This window comes from Epinephelus fuscoguttatus, linkage group LG11 (assembly GCF_011397635.1).
Source record: "Epinephelus fuscoguttatus linkage group LG11, E.fuscoguttatus.final_Chr_v1".
In the NCBI taxonomy this organism is placed as follows: Eukaryota; Metazoa; Chordata; class Actinopteri; order Perciformes; family Serranidae; genus Epinephelus; species Epinephelus fuscoguttatus.
Window position 1 is genome coordinate 708913 of NC_064762.1, and position 19292 is coordinate 728204.

At 44.6% G+C, this 19292-nt stretch overlaps 1 protein-coding gene across 2 annotated transcripts; it reads left to right on the forward strand.

Moving 5' to 3' along the window:
- The first annotated feature begins 372 nt into the window (after positions 1 to 372).
- On the forward strand, positions 373 to 16463 carry tnfaip2a (tumor necrosis factor, alpha-induced protein 2a). 2 transcript variants are annotated; one of them, XM_049589763.1, is made up of 13 exons: positions 373 to 549; positions 2794 to 2904; positions 3010 to 3494; positions 3813 to 3976; positions 4066 to 4180; positions 4283 to 4405; positions 4558 to 4652; positions 4720 to 4812; positions 4959 to 5085; positions 7210 to 7335; positions 7423 to 7572; positions 7757 to 7881; positions 12813 to 16463. In XM_049589763.1, exons 1-13 carry the CDS (start codon positions 495 to 497, stop codon positions 13000 to 13002), a joined length of 1959 nt encoding a protein of 652 aa, XP_049445720.1. In that variant the 5' UTR covers positions 373 to 494; the 3' UTR covers positions 13003 to 16463. The 2 variants fall into 2 exon arrangements, with proteins under 2 accessions (XP_049445720.1, XP_049445721.1); XM_049589764.1 differs by lacking the exon at positions 373 to 549 and adding an exon at positions 928 to 1077.
- Positions 16464 to 19292: the final 2829 nt, after the last annotated feature.

Sequence of the window (19292 nt, forward strand, 5' to 3'; positions counted from 1 at the left end):
AGGATCAATACTGATATCTGTCTCCTCTGAGTCTGTCTTCACCCAGACAACACGTGTGCTGCACACTCACTGTACGAGAGAAGTTCTCTCTGTAAACTCTCTGCAAGGAAGTCTGTTCACTTTCACACAAACACCACGCCGTCCTAACTTTAACCAGGAGAGTTCTCTCTGATGAAGAGTTCTCTCTGATGAAAAATCCCTCCCAGCTGCTTAGTCACCCCAAATCAGGCGCTTGTTTACCCAGAGCTGAGGCTGAAAGGCTGAGGGTGCCAGGAGGAGGAAGGAGGAGGAGGAGGAGGAGGAGGAGGAGGAGGACTAAAATAAATCTGCAGACAGAGCTCAAAGAGAAAGTGAAAGTAAAAAGCAGCTGAGTGTGAGGAAGAGGAGGAGTAAGAAGAGATGCTCTGAGACACAGTTGAGACATTCAGATCAGGTTTGGTCTCAGCAGCAGCAGCAGATTCTGGACCCTAAAGGTTCTGTTGGTTCTGGTCCTGATGAAGATGATGTGGCTTCAGTCTGTGTCCAGCAGGAGTCGTCAGAGCGGCTCAGGTGAGGATTCTGTTCAGACTCACTGATGATGATGATGATGATGATGATGATTGTTTTATTTAGACTCAGTAAAGAGATGATGATGATGATGATGATGATGATTGTTTTATTTAGACTCAGTAAAGAGATGATGATGATGATGATGATGATGATGACGTCATGTGTTTGGGGAGTCTATTAAACTGAGGCTGCAGAGTGACGTCAGACACTGAGGCAGATCTGCAGTTTCCGCTGTTGGCCTCAGGGGGGCGCTGCGGACCAGGAGGAGCCTTTCACTGTTGATGATCATGATCCGTGTGTGTGTGTGTGTGTGTGTGTGTGTGTGTGTGTGTGTGTGTGTGTGTGTGCCTGATCCTCTGCTCTCTGTATTTATCCACACTGTGTGATGATCAGTCACCAGAGCCTGCACACAGACAGACAGAGACAGACAGACAGACACACAGACAGACAGGTGGCTCCACCCTCATGACTGTAGCCCCGCCCCTCCGGGCTGCTCCATTAGAGAATCAAACGCAGGAGAGATGAGAGGTAGGAAGCTGCGTTTGTCTGTTTCTCTTTACTGACTAACTGTCCTTTAATGTTCAGAGTTTTATTGTGAAGGGTTAATTTATTTCCGCTCAGATCGACCGTTAAACTGTGACGTCACCACAGTCAGCGGGTGTGATGGTGATCGGTTTATTGATCTGCGTTAATAACAAACACGGTTCAACTTCAGACTCATCAGTGTTCAGTGTTGATGTGAATGAGTAACAGTCTGGTGAGAGGGTTATTGTAACATGACACCGTGAAGGGAAACTGCAGCTCTGTGTTCACTGGACTGCTCACACTTTCTTCTTTAGGTTGTTCAGGTGTGTGTGTGTGTGTGTGTGTGTGTGTGTGTGTGTGTGTGTGTGTGTGTCCCAGCTGGCACGTGCTCATCACAATGAATTATTAATGACATCATCTGATTATTCACATTGAATCAAACTGTGTCAGCAGCCTTTACAAAGGGGAAACTGGAAACACCTCAAGTTAAGATTTAAAGTCTTAGTTGATGTTTCCTCAAATAAAATCTGTCACACGGAACACCCTTAAACTTTCTCCTTAAGGTTTCCTTAAAAAGTTCACTTAAGTATTTAAGGTTGTCTCCTTGTCTCTATCCAACACTTAAGGAATCCCTTAACTGCTGCATGAAAAACCTTAGCAACCAAAGTAAGGATAAAAAAAAACCCTTAAGGTCCCTCTGACTTGACATGACTGAGTTTAAGGTGATAAATGAAGACGAGTTTTCTGAGATCAGGAGGACCTGACGGACACGCTTCTGATTTTACACTTAAGATTTGACTGAATTCATGTTCCTCACAGTCGTTTCCTGTTTCCTGTATTTAAGGGTCACATTTATTTTGTACTTTGTTCTTTCTCTGACTGTGTTCCTCCTGAAGTTTCATCTGTTCCTCCTGAAGTTTCATCTGTTCCTCCTGAAGTTTCATCTGTTCTTCCTTAAGTTTCATCTGTTCCTCCTGAAGTTTCATCTGTTCTTCCTTAAGTTTCATCTGTTCCTCCTTAAGTTTCATCTGTTCTTCCTTAAGTTTCATCTGTTCCTCCTGAAGTTTCATCTGTTCCTCTGTTTTTATTCTCTTCTTTTCTTCACACAGTTTTCACCATCGATCTCAGTGAGACGATCTCAGGCGTCACAAACAAATAGTCTCCATGGAAACATGTTCCACTGTAAAATCTCTTTCAATGCACTAAATGAGTTTTTCCTTAACTAAGGAAACATTTTAAGGGATTCTGTACAACTGTGTTAAATCCCTCAGCTAAGGAGAAATTAAATGTCATACTTAAAGAGAAAACTTGAGGTGTTTTGTGAAGCTGGTCCCTGATTTCTAATTCATTAACTTAGTCTCATAAAATCAATATCAGTTTAAACCTCTGATTAATGATGTCATCAGTGACTATAAGCACCTTATTTATAGCCAGCAAACACGTGACATGTGACCTCCTTCATGTTATCGTGCTCGGCTCACAGCCCGTGAGCTGGATTTAAGGCTGTGATGTCATCAGCTCAGGTTGATGATGTCTGCAACTTTTTAATTCTCAGTTGATGTCATGAGTCACATGTCACAGTGACCAATGGTGATTAAAGACTGGCTCCAAAGGTCTGAGGACTTCTGGGTAATTGAGTTTAATCAGGCAAATCACAGGAAGTTCTTTATTTACTGTTTCTGTTTGAATGACGAGAACATGAACGTTCTGTTTCCACAGCAGGAGACGTCGAGGAGAACCGAGACAAAGAGAGGAGGAGGCTGCCCAAACTGAAGAACCCTGCAAAGATCTGGAAGAACCGTAAACAGCAGTACCGCACTGACACTGCAGGTCAGAACCGACAGAACCACAGACAGAACACCGTCAGGTCAGAACCAACAGAACCTGGTGGATCTGTAAGAGTTCATTGATAAGAAAACTGTTTGTGTGTTTCAGAGGATGAGTTGAACTTTGAGGAGGCCCTGCAGCAGCAGCAGGTGGAGGAGCAGCTGGAGGACGTGAGCAGGAGGCTGATCATCAGGGAGGAGCAGCTGTTCAGTCAGGACTCCCACAGTGAGGAGGAGGAGAAGGACCAGCTACAGAGAGACTTTGAGGTTCTGAGGCTGCAGATGTGGATGGCCGTCCACAACACCTTCACCACCTCCTCCTCCAGCCCCTCCTCCTCCCCCTCCTCCTCCTGCACCTCCCCCTCAGAGCATCTGAAGGTCCTAAGGAGCGCTGTGGCCTCCATCCAGCAGCAGGAGGTGCAGGACCGGCGCTGGACAGACTGTGCAAAGGACAGAGTCCCCGTGTGGCGTCCTCAGAAGTGTCTCAGCACTCACAACACGCTGCTGCAGAAGATGGTGGAGTCCAGACTGATGAAGGCTGCTGAGGAAGACTGCAGCGGGACCGAAGGGCTGTCGTCTCCTCTGAAGAAGGAGGTGAGTCATCAACCTGTACAGGTGTGTCGTCATGTTACCGATGTACCTGTGCAGGTGTGTCATCATGTTCCTGATGTGCCTGTGCAGGTGTGTCATCATGTTCCTGATGTGCCTGTGCAGGTGTGTCATCATGTTCCTGATGTACCTGTGCAGGTGTGTCATCATGTTCCTGATGTACCTGTGCAGGTGTGTCATCATGTTCCTGATGTGCCTGTGCAGGTGTGTCATCATGTTCCTGAATTACCTGTGCAGGTGTGTCATCATGTTCCTGATGTGCCTGTGCAGGTGTGTCATCATGTTACTGATGTACCTGTGCAGGTGTGTCGTATGGGGAAGCGTGTGAAGGAGGACCTGCTGACGGTGGTGCGGACGGTGCAGGACTGTTACCCTCCACAGATGGACATCCTCAACCTTTACTCTGTGCAGGTGTGTCTGATGCCTGTTGCAGGATACCTGTTCTGGATCAATCACTACTATCCACAGTGAGTCTTACGGTGTGAACGCATCACTTCCTGTATGACTGAATCTTTAACACGGACTGAAGCATCAGTGTGTTTGTTTCCTCCTGCAGTGAAGTCCTGAAACATGAAGAACTGGAGGGGAAGATAAAGACAGCCTGTCTGGGTTCTCTGCTGCTGCAGGATCAGCTCACCCGACTGGAGGACCAGTACCTGAACCACAAAGAGGTACAGACCAGTGACTGATGGGAACTGGTCCCAGTCAGAGGAGCCTCTCATGTTCTCTGAGGGTTTGTTCCCTGTCACGTCACTGTAACGTCTTTCCTTCAGGACAAAGTGAAGCTGTGGCTGAACACAGCTCTGAGGAAAGAGGAGGAGAGCTGGCTGAGCGGGCACACACCTGAACTCATCGACCAGTACTGCTTCAGTCCACTGGCCATAGATGTCATACAGGTGAGACTCAGGTGGGATACAGTCAGTACAGGTGAGACAGGTGAGGTGGAATACTCAGTATAAACCACAAGGAAACACCTGTAATCCAGGTGGTGATATGAACAGGTGTGCAGCAGGTGTACCTGGATGTGTCTCTGTGTTGGTGTCTTCAGGTGATAAACAGCTCCCTGACTGAACTGAGCTGTGTGGTCAGAGACCAGAGGAAAGCTCAGAGGATCACAGCTCACCTGGAGAGCTTCCTCAGCAGGTAGACTCCGCCCACTGAAAATGAATGAGGTGTATTGTCCCAGGTGTGATGTCAGTGTGTGTTTCAGCTACAGGAAGTGTGTGGAGGAGTTTGTGAAGGGAGCCCACGGTAACGTCCGCTCAGTGGTCAAAGCTCACCTGGTCTGTGAGCAGCAGTTCAGGTACGATCAAACACCTGTTGCACCTGTCGCACCTGTCGCACCTGCACTCACACACCAGTCATTTTAAGACTTTATGTCCTGAAGCATTCTGGGAAGTGTAGAAAGATGGACTCTGCTGCTGATTGGCTCTCTGTGACTGTCCTCAGGGATTACATCACAGGTCAAACAGGAAGTCTGTCGGAGGAGCAGAGACGTCGCTGTCTGGACACTCTGTCCGCCCTGAAGGATTGTGGGTACAGGTGTATTACCTGTCCCATTCACACCCAGATGAAGGTACAAATACTGCAGTCATACATGTTTATCCACCGATCACTATCGTCACATCCCATAATCAATAAACACAAACGGTCATTGATCAGGGCGAAGAAAACATTGATACACTCCAGTATCAGGATGTTTAGGTTTATGATATTGATTTTTAATTAATACTGTAAAACTTCAATTAAACACAAAGTCCCTTTAATATGCGGTTCTGTCAGTCCCATTCTCGTGAACATAAACATCTCAAGAACGCCTCAGCAACTTCTTCAAATTTGGCACAAACATCCTCATGGACTCAGCAATGAACTGATAGATTTTGGTGGTCAAAGTTGCTGTGACCTTGCATCCATTGTATTCTTGTGAACATGATATTTCAAGAATGTCCTGAGGGAATTTCCTTAAATTTGGCACAAACGTCCACTTGGACTGAAGAATAAATATATATAATATATTTTGTGGTCGAAAGGTCAAAAGTTTTGTCCACAACTGAAGAATTCATTCACTAATTCTGACCAAACTTGACACAAATGTCTAACAGGATAAGATCATGAAGGTCAAAAGGTCAAAGGTCAGCTTGACTGTGACATCATCATGTTTTAACGTCATATCTCAGGAACAGAAGGGGAGACATTTGGTCAGATACTGAATTGGTGACTCTAATCTTGAAACTGTGCTGATTGTATAGATCTTCTGTGTGTGAAGCATCCATGTTTTCACTGACATGGATGGAGACTGTCAGAGACACTGGACTGGTGGGTGGAGTCATACAACCACAGTGTGGACTGGTGGGCGGAGTCATACAACCACAGAGCGGGCTGGTGGGCGGAGTCATACAACCACAGGGTGGACTGGTGGGCGGAGTCATACAACCCACAGGGTGGACTGGTGGGCGGAGTCATACAACCACAGAGCGGGCTGGTGGGCGGAGTCATACATCCACAGGGTGGATTGGTGGGCGGAGTCATACAACCCACAGGGTGGACTGGTGGGCGGAGTCATACAACCACAGAGCGGGCTGGTGGGTGGAGTCATACAACCACAGGGCGGACTGGTGGGAGGAGTCATACAACCACAGAGTGGACTGGTGGGAGGAGTCATACAACCACAGAGTGGACTGGTGGGAGGAGTCATACAACCACAGGGTGGACTGGTGGGCGGAGTCATACAACCACAGGGTGGACTGGTGGGAGGAGTCATACAACCACAGGGTGGACTGGTGGGCGGAGTCATACAACCACAGGGTGGACTGGTGGGCGGAGTCATATAACCACAGGGTGGACTGGTGGGTGGAGTCATACAACCACAGGGTGGACTGGTGGGAGGAGTCATACAACCACAGAGTGGACTGGTGGGAGGAGTCATACAACCACAGAGTGGACTGGTGGGCGGAGTCATACAACCACAGGGTGGACTGGTGGGAGGAGTCATACAACCACAGGGTGGACTGGTGGGCGGAGTCATACAACCACAGGGTGGACTGGTGGGTGGAGTCATACAACCACAGGGTGGACTGGTGGGAGGAGTCATACAACCACAGAGTGGACTGGTGGGTGGAGTCATACAACCACAGGGTGGACTGGTGGGCGGAGTCATACAACCACAGAGTGGACTGGTGGGCGGAGTCATACAACCACAGGGTGGGCTGGTGGGCGGAGTCATATAACCACAGGGTGGACTGGTGGGCGGAGTCATATAACCACTGGGTGGGCTGGTGGGCGGAGTCATATAACCACAGGGTGGACTGGTGGGCGGAGTTATACAACCACAGGATGGTGATTGTAGTTTTTAGTATGTGCTGTAGAATCCAACGTTCTGCTAATGCTGCTGTGTGCAGACAGACGCTGTTAAAAGCCTTTTGAATTTGAGACATTTCCACTGTTGGTTTTTATGCACAAATTGGAAATACAGATATAAAGTTGGATGGAAACACACAGAGTGGACCGGTCTGTCTGTCAGTACCTGAGGGTGGTGGAGATGTGCTGTCTGTCTCTCAGAGATAGATCATAAAGATACTGAACTGATTTGCTTTTTGAATTTTTATACAAGTAATATTCACACTGGTTTAAATCAACAGTTTGATTGTGTGTATTATCTTAGCTGAGCTCAGAGTGTTTCCTCATCAGTGGTTGTTTTCAGGCAAGTTTCAGCCCCCTGTGGACGCCGGTCTGGTTGGACGGGTCACTTCCTGTCGTCGACTTGCTGCTGGACTCTCTGAGCCAACAGCTGACCGACCTGACCGACCTGAAACCAGCCTGCAGAAAGGTGAGACAGTTTACCTGTGTGTTTACCACCTGTCTGTCCATCTGACTGACCTCCTGTCTGTCTGTCTGTTTGTCTGTCTGTCTGCAGTCCCTGCTGTGTGTCCTCCATCAGGACCTGGTTCTGCAGTATGTGAAGAGGATGATGAAGACCAGGACGAAGAGCAGAGAGCAGCAGGTGGGCGGAGCTCAGAGGATGACTGAAGACGCCCAAAAGATCAATGACTTCTTCAAACAGGAAGTGAGACACCTGCACACTCACACACACACTCACACACACACACACACCTGCATGTTCAGTATCAGACTGTGGGATCTTCCTCTTGTGTTTTACTGGAACTTTCTGACATCACGACCTCCAACATGTGACACTACAGATGTGGTACAGATGTGGTCCTCTGACAGTCCTGTGTGTGTGTCCTCAGGGCTGCAGTGAGTCTCTGTGGCTCAGTGAGATGCTCTGCAGCGTCGCTGAGGTTCTCCGTCTGCAGGATCCAGGAAGTGTTCAGCTGGAGGTCGTCAGTCTGGCCAGAACGTTCCCCGACCTCAGGTACATAGGTACTAGATAATGACACAACTGATGACATCAGCAGCAGCACCTCACCACTGCTTCTGACCTCAGAGGACTCTTCTGTTAGTTGCTATGGTAACAGAGATGCCTCAAGCCGCTAGAGTTTTGGTTACCACTGAGCTCATCACCTAAAGGAGCAGTCTGTAGGATTCAGTGACATCTGCTCACCCCTCCCAGCGATGACCTCAGGTAACGTTAAAGCGTGAAAGACGCCATCCATGGTCACTCAGTGCGTTTCCATGGTAACAGTGAAGTGGCGCTTTGGACATCTAACTGGCCTACTGTCCTTGTCCCAGTATACAAGCACGGGAGGGGAATCCATTTATTGAGCCAAGTATGTGCGACTCCTCTACGATAGGTGGAGATATGCCCCCTTTCAGCTTGTTAGTATTGGACCTTTTTCCTGTTGACCTATTACGTCACAGACCAAACAATGGACAAACAAGTTAGCTACGGTTAGCTAGCTGCTAACTGCTACCATGGTGGACAACTTTACAGCTCTGTACATTTGGTCCGTCCAAAAAGTCACGGCTCTGGATGTAGATTTCTCCATGTTGTTACCGGCTTCTTCTTCTCTTACACATTTAATGCTATTGGACTTCCGGGTCAAAGCCCGGGGCGGAAACTGTGGAGCATGCTCAGAGCGCCTCGGCCAGTTTGGGTCTGATTGACTGTATACATGCAGGAGTCACATGATCTGGGTGTGTTAGTCCCACTGTGACACATTCACTGCAGGACCATTTCACTCACACTGACATGTTTACAGGGATTTATATAAATCTGTTTTTGCTGTTGTCATGGAAACGTTAAGATTGTTTGGTTTGTCCATTCTGGGCTACTGTAGAAACATGGCCGTGCACAGGCTGATCTCCTGCACTGTTTGTATGTTTCCCCACGAAAAGTAATGAACTCAAACTTCAGATCTGTGTGAACTTGTCAGGTTGGTCCTCACCGTGTTTCTTTTCTCTAACCCTGACCTCTGTAACTTTACGTTAAGGACCTAACGTCATTCGTGAGCTGCTAATTCGTAGGATATCATACAAACTATTGTGTGAGGATACGTTGCAGTGTAACATGGCAGACGCCCCACAAAGGGCTCATTTTAGACTAAAGAAACAAGAAAGACTGAAACCAAAGAAAACGTGTGATGAATATTATTCATCATTTCTGCTGATATTTCCCCCAAAATCCTGCAGACTGCTCTGAGTTCAGTTTCAGTTCCACTTCTTATGTTGAGCTCATGTTTGTTGTCCTCATACAGGAAACAGTCTGAATGTAGAAGTGGAAAAAGAGTCACAGCTCATTCTTCACTCTCACCAAACCAGCCTTCTCACTGGACGTCTCCTGATGATGTCATCTCTGTTTAATATTCACATCACAGTGTTAAAGGAAATGCTGAGTCACAGGGAAGAAGAAGAAGAGGAAGGAGGAGGTTTAGGATTTCAAACAGTTCCCTGGTGTCTCTGTATCAGGACTCACTTACACATTTAACATCATCATCATCATCATCATCATCAATTCCTTTAACAGAGATGATCTTTAATCATTAGTGAGTGTTACAGATTTATGTCTCACTGTGTTTCAGGATATTTACTGTGAATGTAAACTAAAAGTTTTGACTGAAAAACATACGAAGGCAGAAAGTTACTTTTCAGCCCTGAGTATTGTCTGCAGGTCATCCTCTCAGGCTGTACATGATAACTGTGTGTTCCAGTACCCACACCACCTTTGCATTTAGCAGGATGGAAGAAAGATTTAACCCCACAGAGCCTGTGCTCAGGTGTGTCTACAGGTGTGTTCAGGTGTGTTCAGGTGTGTACAGGTGTGTTCAGGTGTGTTCAGGTGTGTACAGGTGTGTGTCTTGCTGCAGAGCATCGGGCTCTGTGGGGTTAAATCTGTCAGTTTGTGTTTTCATATTCAAACACTGATCCTCTGACCTGGATCAATTGTGTGACACCTGGTTGCCGTGGGAGACAGCAGGTGTGGCTGGATGGGGCTCAGGTGTCACAGGTGTGTGAAGTGAAGGGAAAAACACTGAGAGGTTTCATGTTGCAGCAGCAGAGAGAAGCTTTGTGTCTTCATCAATAGATCAGATATTCAGAGTTGTGAAGACACTCTCAGTTTGGATGGGACACTCTGATTGGCTGCTGCCTCCTCTACTTCCTGTTCAGGACATACAGTACAGGCCAAAAGTTTGGACACACCTTCTCATTCAATGCGTTTTCTTTATTTTCATGACTATTTACATTGTAGATTCTCACTGAAGGCATCAAAACTATGAATGAACACATGTGGAGTTATGTACTTAACAAAAAAAGGTGAAATAACTGAAAACATGTTTTATATTCTAGTTTCTTCAAAATAGCCACCCTTTGCTCTGATTACTGCTTTGCACACTCTTGGCATTCTCTCCATGAGCTTCAAGAGGTAGTCACCTGAAATGGTTTCCACTTCACAGGTGTGCCTTATCAGGGTTAATTAGTGGAATTTCTTGCTTTATCAATGGGGTTGGGACCATCAGTTGTGTTGTGCAGAAGTCAGGTTAATACACAGCCGACAGCCCTATTGGACAACTGTTAAAATTCATATTATGGCAAGAACCAATCAGCTAACTAAAGAAAAACCAGTGGCCATCATTACTTTAAGAAATGAAGGTCAGTCAGTCCGGAAAATTGCAAAAACTTTAAATGTGTCCCCAAGTGGAGTCGCAAAAACCATCAAGCGCTACAACGAAACTGGCACACATGAGGACCGACCCAGGAAAGGAAGACCAAGAGTCACCTCTGCTTCTGAGGATAAGTTCATCCGAGTCACCAGCCTCAGAAATGGCAAGTTAACAGCAGCTCAGATCAGAGACCAGATGAATGCCACACAGAGTTCTAGCAGCAGACCCATCTCTAGAACAACTGTTAAGAGGAGACTGCGCGAATCAGGCCTTCATGGTCAAATAGCTGCTAGGAAACCACTGCTAAGGAGAGGCAACAAGCAGAAGAGATTTGTTTGGGCCAAGAAACACAAGGAATGGACATTAGACCAGTGGAAATCTGTGCTTTGGTCAGATGAGTCCAAATTTGAGATCTTTGGTTCCAACCGCCGTGTCTTTGTGAGACGCAGAAAAGGTGAACGGATGGATTCCACATGCCTGGTTCCCACTGTGAAGCATGGAGGAGGAGGTGTGATGGTGTGGGGGTGTTTTGCTGGTGACACTGTTGGGGATTTATTCAAAACTGAAGGCACACTGAACCAGCATGGCTACCACAGCATCCTGCAGCGACATGCCATCCCATCCGGTTTGCGTTTAGTTGGACGATCATTTATTTTTCAACAGGACAATGACCCCAAACACACCTCCAGGCTGTGTAAGGGCTATTTGACCAAGAAGGAGAGTGATGGAGTGCTGCGGCAGATGACCTGGCCTCCACAGTCACCGGACCTGAACCCAATGGAGATGGTTTGGGGTGAGCTGGACCGCAGAGTGAAGGCAAAGGGGCCAACAAGTGCTAAACACCTCTGGGAACTCCTTCAAGACTGTTGGAAAACCATTTCAGGTGACTACCTCTTGAAGCTCATGGAGAGAATGCCAAGAGTGTGCAAAGCAGTAATCAGAGCAAAGGGTGGCTATTTTGAAGAAACTAGAATATAAAACATGTTTTCAGTTATTTCACCTTTTTTTGTTAAGTACATAACTCCACATGTGTTCATTCATAGTTTTGATGCCTTCAGTGAGAATCTACAATGTAAATAGTCATGAAAATAAAGAAAACGCATTGAATGAGAAGGTGTGTCCAAACTTTTGGCCTGTACTGTATTAACGTCTCTTGTGTCATAAACACATGGTGTTCCTGTTTGTCCTCAGCTGACGTTTTTCCACAGAGCTGATCCACGTTTGTTTCACTGGAAGGTTTTTGGTTCGTCTTGTTTGGTCGGGTGTGTCGTCCTGTGACTCAGATGGAAACGTGTTCCTCTGGTTTTGGCGCCGCTCCTCCTCGCAGACACAAGACGGGACAGGTTTAAAGACTTCATCATTGAGCTCTGATGATGATGATGATGTGCGTGAGTGTCAGGAATGATCTCACACTTTAAAGGACAAACTTCACGTCCATGAGGCCGTCCTGCCCAAACTTTGTCTCTGGTTAAATTCAGTCTGTACACAAACATGATCCCACATGACAAACGTCAACATTTTAAAGAACTGTTTCCTGTCGGCTCTGATTCAGGGACGATGACTTGTTCTTCCTCCGCGCCGCTGATAGCTGCAGACACAGGTGTTGTGTGTTCAGGTTGTCCGGCCCATTCTCATAAACGTGAATTCTCAAAAACACCCTCAGGGAAATTCTTTAAATTTGGCACAAACGTCCCCTTAGACTCAAGAATGAACTGATAAGAATTTGTTGGTTGAAGGTCAAAGGTCAGTGTGAAGAATTCACACACTACTTACGACAAACTTGAACCCAAATGTCTAACAGGATGAAGTGATGACATTTATATCCAAAAGGTCAAAGGTCAGCTTCACTGTGACATCATGGCTCATTGGCTGGTGGGCGGAGACAAACAACCGCAGGAGAAATTCTAGTTTTGATATTGTTTATTTATTATGTTTAGATACTTTAGTTTTTATATTTGTTTTAATCTTTACTTTTCAGGTTTCATTTGATTAATAAACACGTTCTTTACTCGACTGAATCTTGACTGCAGTAAATGTCATCATGTCCACGAGCAGCTGAACGTTGGTCTGCTCACAATTAACAATAATGATTTATATAAACAAAAGTAATAACAATAAAGAAATGTGTCTGTAATCATGTGGGCGTTGACCGTCGGCAGGAACTCTTTTCTTCTTTGGTGTTATTTTTGTTCTCACCTGTCCACCAGGTGTTTTCTGATCGCTCCTGTGTGTCGTCTCTCCACAGTGATGCTCACGTGTCGGCGCTGCTGTCTCTGAAGGGCGGCCTACCAGCTGCTGACATTCGCTCCATTAGGCGCAGCGTGGAGGAGAACCGCCTCCTGGATGTCTCCACCAATCAGAGCCCTCCGTTCTTCTCCAAAGTCAAAGTCAAATGGTTAAATAATAAGATCAATCAGATGGCACTAAAGACTTGAACTGTTATAGCATGTTAGCATGTTAGCATGTTTGTGGTCAGTCAACAGTATTTTATGTGTATTTACAGTGTGTTGCAGTTTTATCACCAGTGTTGGGTAAAAGTTAGTTTAAAAGTAATCAAAGTACGTTATTGCGTTACTTTTTTAAAAAAGTAACCAGTTACTTTACTGCGTTACTCCCTGAGTAAAGTAACCCAGTTACTTTAAAAGTACTTCTAACATTACTCCCTGAGAAAAGTAACTCAATTACTTTTAAAGTACTTTTGAGTATTCTACATTTCTTATTGGCCAATGGACCACAGGGCGCTAAGCCTACATTTTTTGTCTCCAAATTAAAGTTATGGACCACTTGTCCTTCACTGAGATCCAGTTCTCCCATCACAGCCGTCACTTTGACCAGTAGAGACACAGAACGATCTGCTGCTGTAGACAACCGTATGACAACAACACCCCAGCGTTTTTAATATTTCCTCTAGGGATGTTACCACACAGAGTAAAAGGGGGAAATGATGGTGTGAAACAGCAGAGGCACTTTGTCAACCCGCTGAGTTAACGTTACTGTCATTAGCATCAAGCTAGCAAACAATGGTACATCCTCACGGTCGGACATAAAGTAATAACATTAACAAATAGCAGCGGGGCTTTTACTCACCACAGCTGCAGAGGCTCTCAGCTTCATTTGAAACAAACTACATTATAGACGGTCCGTTATTCATTAATCCCTCTGTGTGTTTATATATTTACTTTTTATCCGCTCCGTTGTCTTTGTAAAGTTAACACATCGCACCGTCATTTCAAACTCAACACTTGTTTCAAATTAAAAGCCCCTTATAACCTCGGCTGAGAGAATCCCTCCATTTTCTAAATAGGCTTTTATTCTGAAACATTTGTCAGAACTTCCTGTGGAAGATACAGTAGCTTGACAGTTTACGTATGGCGCTTCAAATGTAGCTCCTGCCATCTGCTGACGCTTTTAGGTGACTACAACAACATGTCGGCTGGCACATGAACACACACAGTGACTCAAATAATAGTGAAAGTAATAAAAACAGGACAAGAATAACCCGATGACATCACACACGCCGTGAAAGACGACTGGGGATAATTGGTGAGTACCAGCGTGTAGCGTGTACCAGGCATAATGCAAGTCCTGAGTCTGAAATATGTCTGTCAGCGAGTCCTACTCCACCTATTTAGACTCCACCGTAGACAACAGCAGCATTTCTCCGACCACGTAGCGAGCCACAAGCTCCGTGGCTTCTTTCAGACTGATAGGTTTAACGTTATCTCCGTTATTAGAACCAAACGACAGTCGTTGTTGTTTCGGAGCTGAAGGACCAGCGTTCTAAAAGTAACGGAAGTAACTAATGTCTTGTTTGAAAATGTACTGAAGTATTTGATTACTCAAACAGCAAACTAACGCGTTAGGTTACTCGTTACTGCAAAAAGTAATCAAAGTACTTTCATACCCAACTCTGTTTATCACAGTACATTTTATTTTGAAAGTCAATGCTGATGAAGGACGAAAAGCTAAAAAACATTTCATACAATGCTTCAAATGTAACAGAACCCAGATCGTGGTGTTCCTCAGGGTTCAATCCTGGATCCTCTTCAGCTCCTCTTTAGAACTTTATCTGTAAGAAACGATACAAGAACATGGTACAAACTGTGATGTTGTGTTCACACCAAACATCATGGGAACTGTCACGTCATGTTACTCGCGGGAGTTTGAACGTAAGAATATTTTGTGTTGACTCACTTCATAGGTGTGGAAAACTTGCATCATATGCATGTGAAATTGTTGAATTGATAAATGAACTTACATACATCCTCTGCATCATACGTCCCCAGAGGATCTCAATGCTGATTAGCTATTGTGACACGAATTGGTCACAGAAGTTCAGATTTTGTAGAAATGATACAACATGGTACAAACTGTGATGTTGCGTTCACACCAAACACGACAGAAATTTTCACATTGCACTACCCGCAGAAGTTTGAATGCCAGAATATTTTATGTTGACTCGCTTCATAGGCACGTGAAATTGCTGACTCAGATTTTTATCTCTCACAAGTAAGTAAGCGTATGATGCAAAATCGCTCTGCTTGCTTCATTCACGCTGCTTTGCATCGTGTCCATTGTGCAGCCCGATGGGAATTTACATCTAATCACATTTTTACATTAACTTTACCTGTAATTCCCTCACACAAATTGTTTTATTCACACCTGGTGTGAATGCAACTTAACTGTACATGAAGATGAGTGTAACAGAACATGGTGTTCCTCAGGGTTCAATCCTGGATCCTCTTCCGTTCCTCTGTAAGAAAGGATACGAGAACATGGCACAAAGTGTAACGGTATGTAAAAATGAATATGACACAAACCAGAATTTATATATTGATTGTTAAAATAAGGACGTCAGGTCTCTGACAGGCGTTGTCATGGTAACGAGCTCTACAAAATACCACAAACAGGGAAATAGACTTAAAATATGTAATTAATTCGCATAACTGCTGGTTCACGAGTTCCACCACGCAGAGCTCATGTGACAGTTAACAAAGTCATTGAGCACGGTTACAGGCACACAATAATCAGATAACTGGGAATAATAAGGTAATGGTAATAATCTGATTTGACGCGTTCACGTGCACTTCAATAATGTGACAATCAGAAAAACCTGGTTTACATGATTCAGTTCTCCCCAAGTACATGACATAAAACTCAAACCTCCTGTTACAGCAGGTACTCATATCCTTGAAAAACCATCATATATTAGCAGAATAAAGCACTCATCATGCTGACAGCTTATATTCTTACAGTACTGTTTGTTCTTATCATTAACAAATACATGTGAGAGCATTCTAATGTGTAGTTTATCAGTGTGGAGCCAGTTTTACATACTTTGGGTAGATTCGGAGTAAAAGTACTGCAAAGAGCAATATACAAGTGTAGTGTATATAAACTTGTCGCACACAGTTCATAACATATAAGTAAGATAAAATACAAGTGACAATTTAAACACTGAGAATATAAAAATATGTTATGTCAAATCTTTATCTGAAAGGAAACAAAAGCTGTCAGATTAACGTAGTGGAGTAGAAAGTACAATATTTCCCTCTAAACTGTAGTGGAGTGTAAAACAGCAAAACCTGAAAGAAACCAGATTAAAGGGTAAACATGCACCGAGTAATCTGACTACTGGGGACGAAGCTAGGTGTGTGTATCTGATTTCTCATAATCAGATAATGGCTTTTATCTGATAAAGCCTATCGGATCATGCTGTTTACATGACCACTTGAATAATCAGGTAACTCCAGAAATCAGTTACTGATGGGTTTATTAGTGTGCAGGTAAACGCGTTCATTGTTGAAGAAAGTGACACCTGATGATGTCACTGTGTCACATGATCAGCGTAATGTCTGTCACCAGACTTTACTCAATAAATGTTGGATGTCGTGGAGCTGCTCTGATGTCTCTGTCTTCTGTCTGTCCCGACGCTCTGTGGTTCTCCGCAGTGATGTCACAATGATCTTATGACGCAGTGGTCATCCTCCGTCTGTACAGGCTTCATCAGACAGAGGCCCAGTGTGTGTGTTTCAGCTGTGTGTGGGTCACACAAAGATCCACTCAGTGAGTCACAGGACCTCCTGACCTCTGATTCGCTGACACATTAACAGGAAGCAATGAGTGTAAACACACACACACACACACACACACACAGATCCTTTATATTTAATCCTGTATCTCTGTCAATATTTTACACATTAAAGCACGTAACACCCCTTTAAGTTCACAGAGTTTCATTTTTAGTTATAAAACCACATGTATTCATAAAGCAGGATTAAAACACCCAGAGTGCCGTAAAATGAGATTAAATTATTAAAATAACAGAACAGCAAAATGTAAGAGAAATAACAAACCTCAAATCCTGCAGAAATAAAGGAGTAAAAAAGAAACTAAAGCTCACAACAGTCAGATGTGGCTGGAAAAATGAAAGCTAAAACAAACGTTGAGGACAATCAGCGGCCTCAGAAACATGTGACTCTGCAGCGCAGATTTAAACGTGTCCACAGAGGAGGAGCGCCTCAGTGAGGAGGGCTAACTGTTCCCAGTGGTTCAGACTGCCACCTGTTCATTTACACCTGTGTTCAAAGAACTCACATTAAATTAAAGATGGTGCCATTTACTGCAGGCTGTGTGTCCTCACAATTACAAACCCATCTGCATCATAACCGTCTCTTCTTTTCTTTGGTAAAACACTCAGTATCAATCTGTAACTGGATTATACTCTGATTCTACGAGAACTAGAAAAAACATGAATAAACTATATGAATAAAAAACTTCAATGAAATGAATAATGAGTGTGGATGCTTCTGCAGCATCACTGTTGGTATTCAAATCTTAATTCTTATTATTTCAGCAACTTTTCGGTTCGTTACTCCTTCTGCATACTTTGTGCTACAGACACTGTTCCACTGCCAGAATGTTCAGCTCGTTCAGGACTTTATTACATGGCTGCTATGACTTTTCATACTTCTATTTATACTTTTTATGATATTAAAGGGATAGTGCACCCAAAACTGAAAATGCAGCCATTATCTACTCACCCATATGCCGAGGGAGGCTCAGGTGAAGTTTTAGAGTCCTCACATCACTTGCAGAGATCCAAGGGGAGAGGAGGTAGCAACACAACTCCACCTAATGGAGGCTGACGGCGCCCCAGATTCAAACGTCCAAAAACACATCATTGAAACCACAAAATATCTCCATACTGCTCGTCCGTAGTGATCCAAGTGTCCTGAAGCCCCGACATAAAAAGTTGTTTGGAAAAACCTCATTTGAACTCTGTTTTTAGCCTCACTGTAGCCTGTAGCTCTGACTGCCTCTCTGGGCACCGAGCTCACGTGTGCAAATTTTTCCAAACAGCTTTTTATGTCGGGGCTTCAGGACACTTGGATTTTTAATGACTGTTGGTAACATGAATGTTGATGTTGCCTAATGTCAAGTCTCTATTTGATCATGTGACCTGAGGATACCATGCAGGAGCTGTTTAGGATCAGAATGTGTTCGACTGACAGGCTGAGCTCGTCTGCAGCTCAGAGCGCAGTCAGGACTTTACACTGAAGCAGCAGAGAGAAAGAATGAAAGAGAGACTGACTGTTGGAAAAAGAAGCAGAGCTCCATAAATAAGATTCATTTGGCTTTTCTATAAACAGCTGCCAGCTCTGTGTGTGTGTGCGTGTGTGTGTGTGTGCTCTACAGCCAGTAATGAGCGTGCACTGGGGCCCGTGGTAACTGTTATACGTGGCGTTGAGAGAAGAGGCGGCCTCAGCCTTCAGTCCAGCTGGTTTCAGTTTGATCACATGACCTCGGCCTGCTTCAGATTCTTGAGCTCACATCAGATTCTCCGTAAGACTGTCCATCTGTGTGTCTGTGCCTCTGCACATGCTCCAGGTTCTCCAGGATCCTCCTGGAAAACAGCTGGACAGACACTGTATGAACCCTGAGGGTGATGAAGGCACCCAGCAGCTTTTTACACAGCACAAACATGTTGACAGAAACAACACAGTGAGATGTCAGTCTGGTCCCAGGACGACGTCACTGAGCTTTCAGTGCAGCAGGTGTGATGGCGTCCACAGATATCACAGTGTGAGGTCATCAACACTTGACTGTGATATGAATAAATGAACACATGCACACACAGGTTTATTTCATCTGTAGGAGGTGCTTCAAAGTAAAGACAGTGTTCTATGAACAGTGTTGGAACATATAAACATGAAAAGCACAGAGTGTGAATATGTAAGACAGACACATCCAAACAAACCAGTAACAGTGACAGAGCTCAGAGCTGTGAGCTCCACATGGATCAATACGTCTGATCAGGCTGTAAATATTGATCAGTAGTTGTGAAACACCAGACTGCTTCCTCTGTTTTTATTAACCAGCTGCTGCCCCCTGCTGGTCATGTGACTTCACAGAGACTCAACTGTGACTTCATCATTCCAGGAGATAAACTCTGTGTGTGTGTGTGTGTGTGTGTGTGTGTGTGTGTGTGTGTGCATATTTAATGAGCACAAAACAATTAATTAATAACTTTTCTGAATAAAGTTCCATTTTTTTGTAAACACAAAGCGTTCATCAGATTATTATATCATTAATAACAATAATAATAATAAACTTCGTTCATAAAGCAGGTGTGAAAACAGCTGTTGAAAGTGTGTAACAGGTGATAACGTGCAGCAGAGAAACAGATAAAAAAACAAATTAAAGCAAAATGAGAAACAAACAT

What these genes read in the sequence shown, in the direction of transcription:
- tnfaip2a (XM_049589763.1), top strand. Translation starts at nt 495, where the DNA reads ATGAAGATGATGTGGCTTCAGTCTGTGTCCAGCAGGAGTCGTCAGAGC. An exon ending in CCATTCACACCCAGATGAAG is followed by an intron (nt 5,086 to 7,209) that starts GTACAAATACTG and finishes GGTTGTTTTCAG; the next exon opens with GCAAGTTTCAGCCCCCTGTG. An exon ending in ATGACTTCTTCAAACAGGAA is followed by an intron (nt 7,573 to 7,756) that starts GTGAGACACCTG and finishes GTGTGTCCTCAG; the next exon opens with GGCTGCAGTGAGTCTCTGTG.